This window comes from Cygnus olor, chromosome 11, assembly GCF_009769625.2.
Source record: "Cygnus olor isolate bCygOlo1 chromosome 11, bCygOlo1.pri.v2, whole genome shotgun sequence".
Lineage (NCBI taxonomy): Eukaryota > Metazoa > Chordata > Aves > Anseriformes > Anatidae > Cygnus > Cygnus olor.
Window position 1 is genome coordinate 4,290,852 of NC_049179.1, and position 16,228 is coordinate 4,307,079.

A 16,228-nucleotide genomic window follows, 5' to 3' on the forward strand; every position below is an offset into this window, starting at 1 on the left:
ATTAGGCTTTATCCAAATTAAACACAGAATATCTTCAATTTTCGCTTGCATATTAGCTGTTATAATGAAACTATAGGTATAAATATTCTGAAATAACTGTATGCTAAAATGTAAAATTCAAGATCAAAGCAAAAAGGCATGCCTATGCTTGAAAGGGCTCTATAGTGACTCATGTTGGCTATTCTATAATGCATACATTATGCTACAGTCAAACCATCTTTATTTATTATTGTCGCCACAGTGAAAATGAATCTTCAAAGCAACCACCATCCTCTGGTGATGCATGAGAGTTATCTCCTATGAGGTTATAGGTTATGAAATTCTGAGATATGGCTAATGGATGTGAAAGGTTAAACTTCAGCAGTTCCCTGTGACACTCAGGCTCACAGCCAAGCCAGCCAGTGCTCGCGTTATTGTTTCAATATGGACGTAATATAGCTGGGCAGATTCTCCGCTTAAAATGAAGAAACAACTCACTACAGATGCACTTGAATATCAGTCACTGAAAAATGCACGTCAGTAAACAGTCACTAACTATCCACGCGCAGATAGGACCCACACGTGGATGGTAACCATCCATTTAAGTACTTACACTATCATGGACAGACACAGCACGAGTTTTTCCCCTTTAAGTTAGTATCTTTACTAGCTCTAAAAAGCTGTCTTTTCATAACAGGACAATGATGATGATGAAATAACATGAATGAGCATCCCAGGAAAGCATCCTATACAAAATTATACAAGACATTATGGGTGGATGACACAACACTTTATTTTGTGCGGCTTTTCTGAGTAGAAGTTGGAAATGAACAGGCAGAAAAAAGTAAGACCAGGAATGTTAAGAACTTGAAGATTTTCACTCATGTACTTCAAGAAGTTCTACTCACTTTGTAATACTCTGCTCAGTGTGTTAGAAAGATTTGAACTTTAGTTTTGAATTTCCCCTGTGACCAAGTTCCCCATAGTTACTGACGATGGATGAGACTCTCTCCAAGTACATCTGAACTGAAGTTAAATGAGCAGAGACCCTCAGTACTTTAGAACAGCTCTCCTCCCATGTCTAACATATGATAAAGACTTCTTACTGTAATAATTCTATAATTTTGTCTGTGGTGAGCCAAAATTTCTACTAATCTCACCAAGAACATCTAATATGGCTAAAATGATGTTTTGTTTTGTTTTTTTCTTCTGGTGAAGAAAGTAAACTTCCAGAAAAAACAAACAGACAAAAAAAATATATTTGCTCAGAAGTACAAAACAATTACTTTGCAATTAACCTTACACGAATACCACTAGAAAAATGTCAATTAAAAAGACACTGAAGAAACTGTTTCTAATAGCCAATTGCATCAGGAACTTCTATGTAGGTTTGAAATACACTTTGTAAGACAATGTAATACTTCTTACGTGTTAACTCCTGTATATGTAAGCGGAGCAGGAAAAATTTGGACATCATAGAATGAAAGTGAATCATTTATCAATTTGAGCCTGAAATAACAAAGTAGGTAGATGAACAAGCCTTAGGCCTCGACTGGGAGTCATCCAAGCTATCCTTTCCTCAGTCACCAAGTCACCTAAGTAAGCATCTTACAAATTAGCATGACGTTTAGTGTTGCACTTCTGGACTACCACTGCTGACTATCCTCTAACCACACGTCAGGGTCAGTTTTGAGTAGATGGGCTGCACTACAGCACTGTGCCTTTGGAGGGGCCAGGGGAAGCTGAGCACAGTTTATAGAAGCTGGAAATTGTTCTTCCTCCTAGGCGGCATCCCCTTCCCATCACTATTACGCTACCTGTCACTTCAACATGGACTGTTAGAAGTTAGATGTACTAAATACAGTTTCACTGGTTTAAAACCAAGAACGCTTTATTTCTTTTTTTTTTTTTTCCTTTTCATTTCTTCTTCTTTCTTCCTTTTGGCACTGGTATATAACACTAAATTGTAACTCAAATGCTAATTCAGTTATGCTGTCAATTATCTGATTATTAATATAATTAGCTCTCTTTGCAGGATTAGAGAACTTTTTCAAGTACAAAATAATGCAGATGTGTTTCATATGGACAATTCTCAACCATTTGATTTCTTAATTTAGCCAAACTATTAGATAACCCGAACACTTCAGAGCTATTTTGAAATAGGTCTTTTCTTGGTCATTCAAACATGCTTGATGGTAACAGGATTATCTGTGTGGACTGCTGACCCTTCTCATTCTGAAAATGAAATGACTACTCTTCCCTTAATTCTCTCCCATCAAAAAAAGGAGGGAGAAGATAAGCAGTCAGGGAAAGCAAATAAACTACCAATTAGTCTCTACTTCCAAGAGTTAACAACTTTAACAAATTACCAAACTTTAAACAACAATAATCATAAAACTCCATGTATTACATGAAAGCTATAATACGAAAAGTAAATTTCATTTTTATGGCTATGCAGAGACATGTTAGTGCGCTTCTTACAAGTGTCACTGAAATTAATTGCACTGAAAGATGACAGCTTATAGCTGGGGAAACTCCAAATTGTAACGGCTGCATCAAACAAATGCATGGCTGGCAGGGACCCCAAAAAATCCAGCTCATCCCACTTTACAAAGACAGAATTAAGAATGCAGCCACCAACTTCAGTAATGCATCTGATTTGTCAGTAAGAAATTTCCAAAGACCCTACAGAAAATCCATTTTGGTGTCTCACCTGATATAGAAGTTGATCTAACATTTACTATAGATTTCTTCTAAGTAAGTATTTCTTCCCCTTTCTTAAAGGGACTATACACAAGACTCTATCCTCAAAATTATATGGATGAGAATGCATCTCGGTTTTCTTTCCTGGGTTAAATCTGGTAACATCATGAATTGTTCTGAGGACAGAAGACTCCAGAGAAGAGCAACCGATTTGTCTGTATCACTCATGGATACGGTTTCTAAACCAGAATGGAATAAGCAAGAAGCTTCAAGGTTGTTTTTGTTTGTTTTTGTTTTGTAATTACCATATCTGCAGCATGTGTAAAGTTCTCTGTGCTAGCACCTGTAGCAGCGTAGACTAAGCTATTTCCTAGGCTAATTACATACCAGGCAGAAGGTAATTATTTCCAGAAAAATAATGCTCATTTTATTTTCACACTTACTAACTTGCATAAGACATTTCTCAGCAGCAGGAGTGTCTAGAATAGGCATAAATCAATTAAGACCAAGATTTGACCTTGCTTACTGATTGCGGCTTCTGTCTTACACATACCTGGCAACTTAATTTAGTTACTGTGTGGCTGCTCATTTGACCGAAGCCAGAATTTTCAGTAAAACTGTTTACATTGTTACATAATCGGCTTTGTTAAAAAATACATTTTTCCATGCCTTGCGCATTAACAGTTGTACCCTAAAGACCGTCAAGAGGTAGATTTTGATTTTACCGTAGTTTACCTCAGGGAGACTATATCAGACTTGCACATACATAATGCAGCAACCTGGTGATAATTGAATAAAAATAGGTGATAGTGACATGTTTAGTTAAAAAAACACTGGTTTCCCATGGGCTCCAGTTATTTGAATCTTGTGCTCTAATCACAGAGCAAGCAGTTTTAAACAAAAAGCTGTGTGCATATGCTGACAGCACAAGACAAAAAGAACATTAAAGGTGCAAATGCAAGAATTAATGTTTAATCTATTATTCCATTTCTTTTCAGTATGAGTCTAGGGTCAATGATTTTGCCATGATGAAGCATTCAAAACATTACGATACTGACAAAATCTGCAGACTGTTTTCCAAAACTGGCAGAGAAAGATACTATCAGCAGTATGCAGAAAGGGTACTCGGTGCTTTTTCTTCCCTATTTTTCCTCCATCAGATTCCCATTAGCAACCAGTGGCAGGCTAAGGATGTAGAATCACTCAGGGACCAGAGGAGATTGTTAACTAAAAAAAATATATGAAAAGAGGAAGATGGAGGAGTTATGCCACACCTGGAAAAAGTGCCTGAGAAAAGGAAACAGAAGGTTATGGGCTTGCAGCAATATGCAGTGTGCCAAGGAAAGTCCATCTAGGTTCATATTCTACTTCTTGGTAGGAATCAGATGCACAACAAATCTTTGCAGATGTGTTTCTGTGAGTCTCCTCACAAGGCAGGATCCAGAAGATACTACTCTGCTTGAGGTACAAGTCTTTTACCCTTACATTTTCCCATTTAAGAATTCAAAGACTCTCATCTCTGAGAAATTGAAAGTCTATTGCTGGAAAATAATTTGAGCCCCTCTTTCTACCTGCCCTCCACATGAGGCATCACAAAATCTAAGTTCAACACCCACAGGCTGTTCAACTCATTCCAACCCTGAACTGTAATAAATAGGAGACAGCTTAACAACTGAATAGTGGATTTAAACTACTTACAGGTGAAATCCGCACTTAGGGACATTATTATTTTACACTGTTTTTACATACTAGTAAGCCCACACAACATATCCATCATCATGTAACTGACAATTCCCAAGGTCCATCTACCTGCACTAAAGAAAATGTATCTTTGAAACAGCAGGTGACGGCATCTCCAGGTTTAGCATTCTTTCTATTAACTACTTAGATGCAGGTAGACAATATCAGCCTCTAGTAGGTATTTATATAAAAACCAATCTCAACAGCATCAGTACACTGAGCAATCCCAACTAGAATGCTTGCAGCTAATGTTTGTTTGCCGTTGACACCCCCTACAGTGGCTTTTCTAATTGCTCAGAGACTTCTTTCCTGACCTTCAGAAGTCAGACCTGCCAAGCTTGTTATTCTAGAAGCACATAACTGAGGAGGTAGCCTTCACCTTAAACAATGTGCCACTGATTATTCTTCATATACCTAGCTGTAAACACATAAGCTGGCTCTGATAGCAGAAACCATCCAAGTAGGTTAACAAGTAGCTATGGGTTGTCCAGTGTACACTCCTAGAAAGCAGGTCAAGTATTTCTCTGTCCTCAAGAGTACAGTGCTCAGATTTTAAGAGCAGATAATCTTTATCCAGGGCTGATTTTTTTTTTCTTTCAGTACAAACTTTTAGTTAGGAGAGTTAGGTACAAACTCTATGCCACTTGGTTTCCTGTTCATCCAAAACAACCTTCCCATCTGTATTTACATAAGGTTTGAAAATGTGCCACCTTCTAACAGATTTCAAAAACAGGTGAGGAAAAAAAAAACGCAAAACAAAACCCAAAAAAACAGGTGAAGAAAAAATTTAAGCTACTCCATGAATTCAACCTAAGAAACTAGTTTATAAAGAAGTTTCCTCAGTGAAAAAAAGAAAGACATTAGGATAAATCTGCTAGCTGGTAGCATGGCATGAGTAGATAGAAAATGCATTCCCTAAGCACTTTCATTTAAGTCTATCGCTTTTCATTTGGCTACGTACACCAAAGCTTGCTGGTCAAAGAGTTCTAACACCTTAACACACCGGGAAGCTCTGCGTTGCAGCCACGCAGGCTCACCTCGATGCCAATAGACATTAGAGTGAGACTTGGGTTTTCCAGGCGAACTTGACTGAAATGCTAAATGCTTTTTTTCCCAAGTGCTAAACATACTCCAAGGTACTGTATTTAAACCCATAAAATGCAAGACATTTAACCCATAGATCAAACTTTTTTTTTCTTTTTTTTTTTTTTTTTTTTTAGTATCAGAGAAAACACATTAAGCCAGCAATGAGTAAGAACTTAGGTTCTTGCTTATCCAATCTCTGTAAGACAAATCTTTAGCCTACAGGTATTTTTCATCAAAATGGATGTAAAAAGGGAGACCTGATTCATTGGTCTCTTGCCTAGGAAGTTATTTTTAAAGGTATTTAACTTAAAAGAAGTTATAATAGATACAGGATAATGGAAGAATGGCCACAGAGCATTGAATAATGCTGAAAAGGCTACAGTTTGGGGTTATTTGTTTTTCTTTTTAAATTCAGGACAGCCTAAAATGAATTGTAGGAGAAGAATCTTGGAAATAAATAAATAAATCAATCACAGAAGCCAGCCAGTCCTATTGGATGACCATTAAAACAGCTTACTTAAGAAATTAGTCTGTTTAGTTGGGATTTTAAGTACACATGGAACTGGAAAACAAAGACATGACATAAATTTTTAGATTAGCCCAGTAACTAAGAATATGCTTTACGTTACCAGACTTGCAGAAAGTAGAAGACAAATTTCATGAATTATATCGTATGCAAAATTACAGGAGTACTTCAAAATAAATTAAAAGCTATAAAAAGAACATCTAATGTGAAATAAAAGCCAGCAGATGACAAAAAAGTCTTCTTTAATCCAAGAGAATCTAGCTCAGTTACTTCAGTCCATTTCCGACAGCATCTCAGAATGTCACTTTTGAGATTCAAGAGATCAGATGTGACTTCCTTGTGGGTAGCCTCCTTGACTCTTATAATCTGCTCAGTCAACAACTATCCTAAACACAAACAATTAACAACTCTGAATAATGAGGGCAATAAAATGGGTTACGAATTACAGAGCCAAGAATAAAAAAATTAACACTTGGAAGGAAGATTGAAATTGTGCTCCACTCCTGCCATTCACAACTGCACCAGAAATATTGCATAGCTCATAGCATACAGCAAGCCTCCCCAAGCATTTATGCAGTGTTCTGAAATGTGAAATGATAGTCAGCAGATGACAGAGCAGATGTACTTTTGAGTCCAGATGAACTGCATAAGGTGAAGGCTGAAGATCAGGTTAATCCAGTTGCACAAACTGACATAAAACCTTATAGTCTTTATGTCATTTTTTTCCTATATTGAGCTAGTTTTTAAGATTTGAAGATGTTGGGAATGGGTTTAGCTGCCATGACTTGTAAGCCCAAATTAAAGTAAAAACCTAAGAAAAATGGTTGTTAAATTGCAGAAGATCTGAAGGAAGCTCTTGGTGTACCTTTAATTTAGTAGTAAGGTGTTATGGGTTCAAATGCCTCTTGAAAAATTCTACTTGTTCACTCACTGAAGTTGCATAGGCAACTTTACCAAGCAAGAGTCATCAACTAATCCAGGTGAAAGAGTGAACGTGGGTGTGGACTGGTTATTAAGAGGACAAATTAGGAAAAAATTAGAAAGCATAAGTTATTAGGAAAGCATTAGGTAAAACGACTGACAGCACAGTTAAACACTACATAGCTGTAGTTCCTTTATTGCTCTGAATGTATCAGGCTATCAGCAATTCACAGTTTCTAAGTTGAGAGATCACCAGAGGGCAGGCAAGTTTTTGAAGTTCTGTCCTGAAAATGAAATCCCTAATAGAGAAGTATCCAGCATATGTTTGACATTCTCCAGTTGATAGGAACTCAGTTTAAGATATTCTGCAATTAGTATATTGCAAACATCTATACTGAAAAAGAGAAGAAAACTTTCAAACTTCTCTGCATGAGAATGGTTGTGCTCAGTAGGCAAATGAGTACACATTTTATGGTTTAGTAAGTCAAGACAAGTATAAAATACTATGTCAATTTCAGCGATGTTCCAACTTCATTCTCAAAATTGCTGACATTACCTTGACATGCAAAATAAAGTTATATCACATTAAACTACTTCACTGCATCTCAGCCTGGTGCCACAGGCATTGCTCTTCTATGAACCATCCCATTTGGGTGCTTTCTTTTAAAAAGCTAAAACATAACAGGAACTTAATTGGTTAATAGTAACACCATGCATTAATTAATTTTGTGTGAATCCTACCTGTGCTCAAAGGACACCTTAAATTAATTCACACTAAAACATTCACTATAAAATGACACATCCGATACATTATGATTCCTAACTATATTGTTTTAAACTTCAAATTCCTTCTGATTTCAAGCCTTTTAGAAATAAGCACATTCTGCACCACTGGTGAAGCAACAACGTCAACTCATCTAAACTACATGGGTTATGATTCAAAAGAATTTGTAGCTTACTTTCAGCGATCTTAAGTTACCTATTAAGCTAGTGTTTTAGCATTGAATAATGGCTGGTATGTTTTAATACAGGCATTAAACCTGACATAGCAAGTTGTATTTTAGGTCACCCAACAACAAGAAGTTTGAAAAATGTGTTCTTAACAGACTTATTGTGTAACATTTAACTTTCAGATGAAGATTAAATAAGGCAGGGTTTCTCAAACAATGGTGTGTTATACACCCATTTGCAGAACTACTTAGTCTGGTGTGAAGAATGATAGCTGTGGGTTTAGTTCTATCATTACAGTATCTATTGCACATTATTAAACAGTTACTAAGCCCACGGTTACACAGTCACTTGGTATTATTTCTCTTTTATCTTTTTCAAAACAGTCCTGTGAAGTAGAGCTCTTAAACCTGAACAGTCTACTGAAAAGAAACAGATGCAACTTCCACAGAGAATACTTCTAGCTGCCAACCATTTTCTGGACAACAAACCCTTAAGTTTGCTGAATACTGTTCTGGCACACATCAGCACTGCCACTGAAAAAAGTAGTGTTGCATCATCCCTCTTATCACATCTGCTTATTTCTGCACCCATTTTTATGACAGCAAGTTTGCTTACACAGTGAATTGAATGAGCAATTAGCCAGGCTGATAAACGCCCAGCCAAATCACTTCCCTATCTTGACCGGCGGTGTGATCAACAGGCCCTTCTGGCCCAAATGGGAAAATTAGGCTTACAAAGTTCAAACCGGTACCCGAAATGCAGCATAAAAGCCATTGTGGTGCAGCTAGCTCCATTTGCTATTTCCAGCAGTGAAATGCTGTAGATATTAGGACAGCTTCTTCACTGTTTCCTGTCCACATAAGACAAACAGTTCTTCAGAAGCCAACTCAAAACAGATATTAGCATCAGGTTACTGACATAGGTAATAGCTGTGTACTATCTTTATTAAGTTAACTAGATGCAAGTTGGACAGCATTAGTAAATTATACAATCATTTAATTTTTCTAGACTGTACTCTAACAAAGTTTCAGAGAGCAAAGACTTATCATACAAATACTTCACACTGAGGTCTCAAAAGTGCTCTGGCTATATGCCAATAAATCACTGTACCTGCCCAAAGTCTTAATGAACTATTTAGTATAAAATTAAAAAAAATTAGGGTCGAGTTTTCAGGAGCTCAAGCCTCATGTTGACTGAATGCTTTAACGTTTCATTGACTGTATTAAAATAAAAATACGCTTTGAGAGTCTATGGGCTAAATCAAAATGGTTTAAGTATTTTGCACAAGTGTTTTTCTACCTTATTACAAACTAATTACAATATCTGATAGAAAGGTTTTAATGTTGTCATGATGATACACATCACTTAAATAGTTTGTCACAACACTCCAATTTCAACTACAAAAAGGCAATCCTCTTCATGCTTTTTTCCAAACTGTCATTATACATTCTTCAAAAGTTACTAAACATACTGTACATATTAAAACATAATTCATTTGACCCTTCATAATTCACTTTTAAAGAAAAATGAAAACAATTTTTAAGAACACATTCAAATTCATTAGCAGGACTTTGTGGACTAAGTTTATATCTTGGCAACTATTCTCTCTTTGGCAGGAAGTGTTGCATGTATCACAGGAAACTACCAAAATCCTGATATATAGACTGGTTTCCCTTACATTATATTTCCATTCAGCCTCCTCCATTTATTTATCAAATTCATCCCTCAGAGCACAGGGACTTAGAATCAGTTCCACATATAAAAATAAATATCAACAGCTTCCTTCATGAGTAACAGTAGCTATTCTCAAAATCTTTTTAGACCTGCTTGTCTATGGCCAGGTGCAACTAAGATCCTGGAAGTGAAAGAAAAGAATTTTCAGACCTCGTTATTGCAGGTACTGTTAACTTTTTTTTGAGGATTTTCAGCCCACCTTATTAACACAGATAGAATGCACAGGCTATGCCAGGAGCTCTGTTTTACAGAGAGCATTATGGAGTCTTTACCAATGACAAGATGAACCTGCTCAAGCAGACAGAAACGTGGACTGCTCCCAGCAAGAACAAGTCTGATCCTCCCTGCATTACCCTTTCAAGTCATACCGATCTTTTTTTGCCAAATAATTTTCAGCTCGATCAGTTCCCAGATACTATTCTAAGTTCTAAGACTACTTGTACTAGCACACAGAAGATGCTGGGAATGCTGTCAGGCCTGTTCCCCTCTGCAGCAGAACACACTTTGGTAAGCCTAAACAGCTGGCTGACAGTTAATTTAAGAGTGGCAGCATTACAATGAAACTTCACTGTCTTGTAACTTCCCTGGAGATTTAATTACAAAGTAGAGAGGTTTACATTATGAGGAGCCTTTGCAATATTCTACTCTGCAGTTTTGTTTATAAGAACAATTTAATAGCAAAGACTAATGATTGGCTGTGAAGCTAAAGCAGAGACAGCAGCAGTGCGACTCTCCTTTAAATAATAAAATTTCTTGGACTAAAATCACACCCAAAAACGTGGTTTTAAGGACAGGAATTTAGGATTTTGGTTGCTGTTCTACAGCAGTTGCAAATACTATGCTAACACTAACCTTTTGGGAACACGCACTAAAATTCAGTCATTACAACATACACCTCCAGTAGCAACACTTCATTCCCTGAAGAAATTACTTGCTGGCGCAGAAGGAACAAACACTCCAAACATGGATTTGGAAGACCTGGTTTTACCTTTGCTCTGTCAAACTTCCTATGTTTCTAGATATGGACAGCAATTATTTAGCAAGTGCTCATTATTTAAATTTTATTTGAAGTCACTAAACAACCAAGGGCATTACATATTCCTAAAAAAAAATGTTAAGACAGTGGTGCTGCACAGGATAGAGTTTGCACAGAAACAAAGATACAGACAAATATTTTAACTTACTTTCACTTCCTTCTTAATTATAAAAAAGAAAAAAAAAAAAAAGGAAGATCTCTCTATTTCAGAATTGCCTAGGTAAAATCTTCATATTATACTTCAGCTGCTCACACTGGATATCTAGCTTCTCTAGCTGAAAAGTTTCAGTCAGAAGTTAAATATAAGGCTAAGCAAATCTTGTAGCAGCAATCATGTTTTTCCCATGTCAAATAACTGCTAAATTCCACAGCTGCACAGAAAACAAATGCCATTTTACTACACATCAAGCAACACTTTGGGGGCCAATTTTGTAGTTTCAAATGCAATTTGAAAGTGTACTTTTCTTTAATTAAATTTGCTTAGGCAAGGTTTGGCATCTTTTTTGTAAACCAATATGCCAAGGCCGCACTAGCACCTCAGATTCATGTGCCACTCTGTTCCCAATATGTCTCTGTTTAACCTTTGAAGTACATTAACAGTTACCACCAGAAGTTTGAATGAGTGATTACAAGTAACAATTTCACATTTATACTGGAAACCAGAGCAAACACTCCATAGAAACTGCAAACATTGCATTTTAGTATATTCTAGCTAACAATCTAGTGACTATATTTCACCATTTATATATCACTATATAAGTTAAAAAAAAAAACAAAACTTAAATATTTAAAACTTGTACATGTTAAAAATACCACTAACCTTCCATGAGCATGAAAATCTAGGCGCAAGAACTGATCTTCATGCGATACTGCTCTTTTGGCACGCTGGTGTTTTTGGTGTAACAAATCCATATCATAAGATAATCCTTCATAATGTCTAATGTATTTATTTAGAGGATTTCCATACTGGCCTGAAAAGAGAAATGAGGAAAGTTTAGCATGTCTGAGAAATTATTAAGGTTACAACCACACTACAAAGCATGACACATCTGTGGAGCAAAATGGTGATGATGAGAACCTGACTCCTACACAACATACATTTTGGTTTTCTTTTTTACCCCCTCGTATACCTCAGATTCATTCTACTGTGGTCCTACAGACTGAATGCACACTTGCAGCTGGAGTGCAATAGATGGACCTTGAAGGGCATCTTCCACTTTAATTTCAATCAAAACTACTTCAACAATGCAAACTACATTGGGAATGCTTGAGATACATTTCAGAAACTCACTCCTGATCCAGACATGAGAAGTGTTAACAGCTTAGCATCTTTCTTCTGGTTCCCTAAAAGAATCATACTTCTGTTTTCACTCTACTCTCACAGCACTGAAACACCTGCTCAGGTTTATATTCTAGATGCCAGATAACCAGGAAAACTAAGAGTAAATCATGCCATCTAGCAATATGTTTTGAATTACATGGAACATTCTACCACCTGGAAGAGTTTTGTCAAAGATGCCATCACCAAAGATGTAAATTGAGTTCAGTCTATTTTGGATACTTCTTTTTAAGATAGGTTCATGGTTGGACTCAATGATCTTAGAGATCTTTTCCAACCTAAATGATTCTATGATCTTATTAGTTAACATAGCCCATGCGATCACAGAAACGTATGCACAGTAAATTGACAGTACACCATGTATTCAATGTGAAGTGTACTTTCATATCCCAACAACAACCAAAGCCTCCATCCCCTGCTGCTGCACATCTGACTGTGCTTCTCTTCACAAGAACAACACTTGACTGCACTTCCATATCAAAGACCAGCTCTAGAACACCACGCATGGAAAATATTGCATCTGCTTGACAAAAGTAAACACAGACTTGGGGAAGGAGCTGAGAGGAGGTGATTCATTAAATGTGGTCAGAGACCAAAAGGGTAGTTAAAAGTTCAAACAATAGAATATAATGTGGAAAAAAAAAAAAAAAAAAAAGTAGATCACTGTGGCTTTACAACAGAGGTATGCATATAGGATTTTTTGTTTGTTTTTACATGCTTTCTGAAAATATTTTTAAACCCTTTCAGTATTTAAAATATCCAATCATAAGAAGTTACTTAGATACCTATATCTAGAATCTACTACAGTCAAGAGCAAGATCGCTTCAGTGGTTCTGGTTTCAAAGCCAGATTATATGTGACCCAAATTGTATCCTGTTTCTTAATGTACTAAACACTGAAGCCTGGAAAGAATTAAGCGTATCAAGCAATGTATATTGTTTCACACATTCAAAGCTTAGTTGTATGTTTTGATATATAACTTTTATCAGTAGTTAGCATGCAAGCATTCGCCCTGTTTGAAACAAAGGCTTGCAGTATCCCTTCTATATACTTTATACAACTAACATAACACTAACTTTTATCTTGTAACTCCACAGAAGCAACTGTTTCTGAAGAACAAATCAACAACTCATTACAGAAACTACTTTGTGGATCACATCACTCAAAGGTAAGTGTGCAGTTATCATGCAAAAGTATTTTTTTAAGCAATCTGTAACAATACATTGACAAATTTATTTCTAGAAGGAACATTTTAGAACTGTTCATATTCAGTAAAAATTTCTATATAAGTTCTTCCCTTTGCTAAAGCATATTCTAAAACTTTAGAAGGTGTTTTGCTGAACTATTTGTTTTTATTGAAACAAGTCAATTCTGTCCTTTCAATGCACTGATTGTAATGTGGTGCTACAAATATAAAATGAGTACAGTAAATGCACTGTCATCGTTTTTACTAGTCATAACACATTACCTTTCACAAAAAGGACACAATTTCAGTTGTCAACAACTTCATTTATGAAGAGATTGAGCTGACATAAACCTGAATTGTCTATTGAAAGCTACAGTATAAAAACACAGTCTTAACTACAATATAAAATTAGAACATAGAACTTGTAAGTTGTTATTTTTTCAATTCCATGATTAATCAGTAATCTTTAAACTTTTCCTGAATGCAAAGTATAGCATTTGTTTAAATCTCATAGCATCTACATTGGTATAGCAGTATCTACTACCATGTTCTGAAGTTTGGGCAACCAAAAATCAATGGAATAACATTATGCACCAGTTTCTGCTTTAGGGTTGTATAATTTTTTTTTCTTTTTCCTTTTTTTTTTTTTTCTTCTCATTTTCTGTGGTACTTTAGTCACTGAATGTTGTTCTTAGTTGCATGTATGCATTTGCCCCATTGTTCCTGGCTCCCCAGCTAGCTTCAAAGCCTTCCTTCCTTAATCTCCTACTTCAGGAAAAACAGCAATTCTTTAGTTTATGCTTGATTCAGGAACCTTACACTTGAGCTATCTTTTTTTTTTTTTTTTTTCCTGAAGAAATATTGAAGTACAGCATCTGAGAGATCACATGAAGAGTTAAACCTCCGATTTGCTCCAGAACCATATAAAACAGTACATCTCATAATCAGTTAATGTCAGATAAACCTCAAAGTGAGAATTCTCAGAGATTCTATGCAATATTTCCCTTCAGATACGTATACTGACAAGGCCCAGGCATGCTCAGTGAAAGAAGCGTATCCCAAAACTTTGCCTCAGTAATACGGTACAAATAGTTACATTTTCACAAGGAAAAAAGTTATTGTACTAATAGCACAATTTTGTAAGCAAAATATAAATTTACCTTTTCCTGTATTTATTATCATGAGGTCTTCTTTAAATTAATATAACGAATTTCTCAGCACCTCTGTTCCTTTTCAAGGGATTAGAATGTCTGATTTCCACGCACCTCAGTGAGTGATACAGAAGATGACTAAATAAATGAATACTTCCAAACGTGTCACTTGCATTTAGTAGGAACGTGCACAACATGATACTGCCATCTCTCTTTAAAATTCAAGTAATGATATACTGCAGATAAACTCCACTCAAATTTCCTCCCGGTACTGAAGGCCTATGTGTCTTACTCTTAGTCTCAGAAGTCCATTCTCATCTTGTTTACCAGAGGCTTCTTAAGTGCCTTTACCATTCACAAAATTTGTTATTTAAGCATGTCTACATTAGTTCTAATCCCAATAAGAAACTCTACAAAGCCAAAGTTTCACCAACCAGCATGAGGAATACTGAGGGTGAAGAATGTTGTCCATGTCTGATGTATCTCCTGTCACTTTAGGCTTACTCCCACAAAACAAACCAGAAACACCTACTAGTGCACAAGACTTCCGTACACCAAACACAATTAGCCCGGGCCCAGTTGTTAGATCAGACTGATGAACAACATGCATTTACCTGACTGCTGGTACATGCCTTCCAATTCCAGCTATGTGAGCCAAAAGCATCAACATTAGAGAAAAACTTCAGAATTAGCTGGCATAAGTTACTGACATAATTACTGGCATAATTAACTGAAGTTTTAATTTTAAAATGAATGTAAATCAGGAATATGATATGAATACTCTTTGAAAACGTCAAAACTAAGGAGTTTGTATGCTGCAAAGGTGCAAAATTCTGTGCTCTACCAACACAGGACTATTTAACAAATTAAATTATCTTCAACTTTTCTGTGGTAGGCAGCTACTACTAACGCATTCTTTAAATTGCTATAGGCCATTTTTTTTCCTTCAGCATTGCAAGGTACTTTTTAAACAGCATCAGGCACCTAGAAAAAGGTTTAAAAGCAGGACAGCTTCCTGAAAGGCCCAAAAACACTTTGGACCTGTTCCAGGCCTCATGGTCACCTGGAAAGCTGAGGCTGCCCTCAGCTGAGTAACATAAAGAAGTTTTAAAATGTGACAAGAGAGTAAAAGACTGTTGACATTAAAAAGCCTTACAATGTTCTTTCTGCTAAGCAAAAGTTAAAATAAAACAAAGAGAACCCTTCTGCTAAAGCAAAGTTACACACATTCCGTGATCACACAGAAACTTTCCCCAAACTAAAAACAAACACACAAACAAAAACCCCAAACTCCACACCTCCTTTTAAGTGCCCTCATGGCAAGTACTTGCCACAAGCACTCTCCCCTCTTAAAAAACCAAAGCAGCTGCACGCCACCCAGGGCACGTGCCATTACAGAGCTTTTCTGAAGATGGACTTCAGACAGGGCTGAAAGCAAAGTTTCCAAATGAACGTTAACTTTCATTTCCAGAAGCACGCATAACGTTAACACTGCAGTAGCGCCCAAAGTCTCAAATCAATTTGTGATCTCCTTTTAATAAAACCAGTTACAAATCAAAAGTGATTCTCTTCTTCACAAAGGTAGCTCAATAAGTAACTCAGCTTCTGTAAGGTACGAATTTATAGGATGCCAACGGCAAAAGTTTGTTGAGCTGGAAAGATGACTGTACTTCCCATGCAGTATCCGGTACAAGATGTCTCAGATTCTTCTCTTGCCAGACTCAGTGTTTAAGCTGCGTATAAGCATCACCGCCAGAGGCACCGCAAACACACCCGCAGACACTTCAGTGCTCTTCCTTGCGGCCCATCGGGCAGGTACAGCTGGCTAGCTGCAGCTCCCCTGACTGGAACAGTCTGTGTCAGAAAGGAAGAAGCC

At 36.6% G+C, this 16,228-nt stretch overlaps 1 protein-coding gene across 1 annotated transcript in view; it reads right to left on the minus strand.

The window, feature by feature from the left end:
* The window catches only part of ADAM10 (ADAM metallopeptidase domain 10), a 49,511-nt gene that overhangs the window by 27,321 nt on the left and 5,962 nt on the right, over positions 1-16,228 (minus strand). Inside the window, 1 exon segment of the mRNA XM_040569613.1 lies at positions 11,497-11,647. Within this exon segment, the coding sequence (XP_040425547.1) occupies positions 11,497-11,647 (151 nt within the window).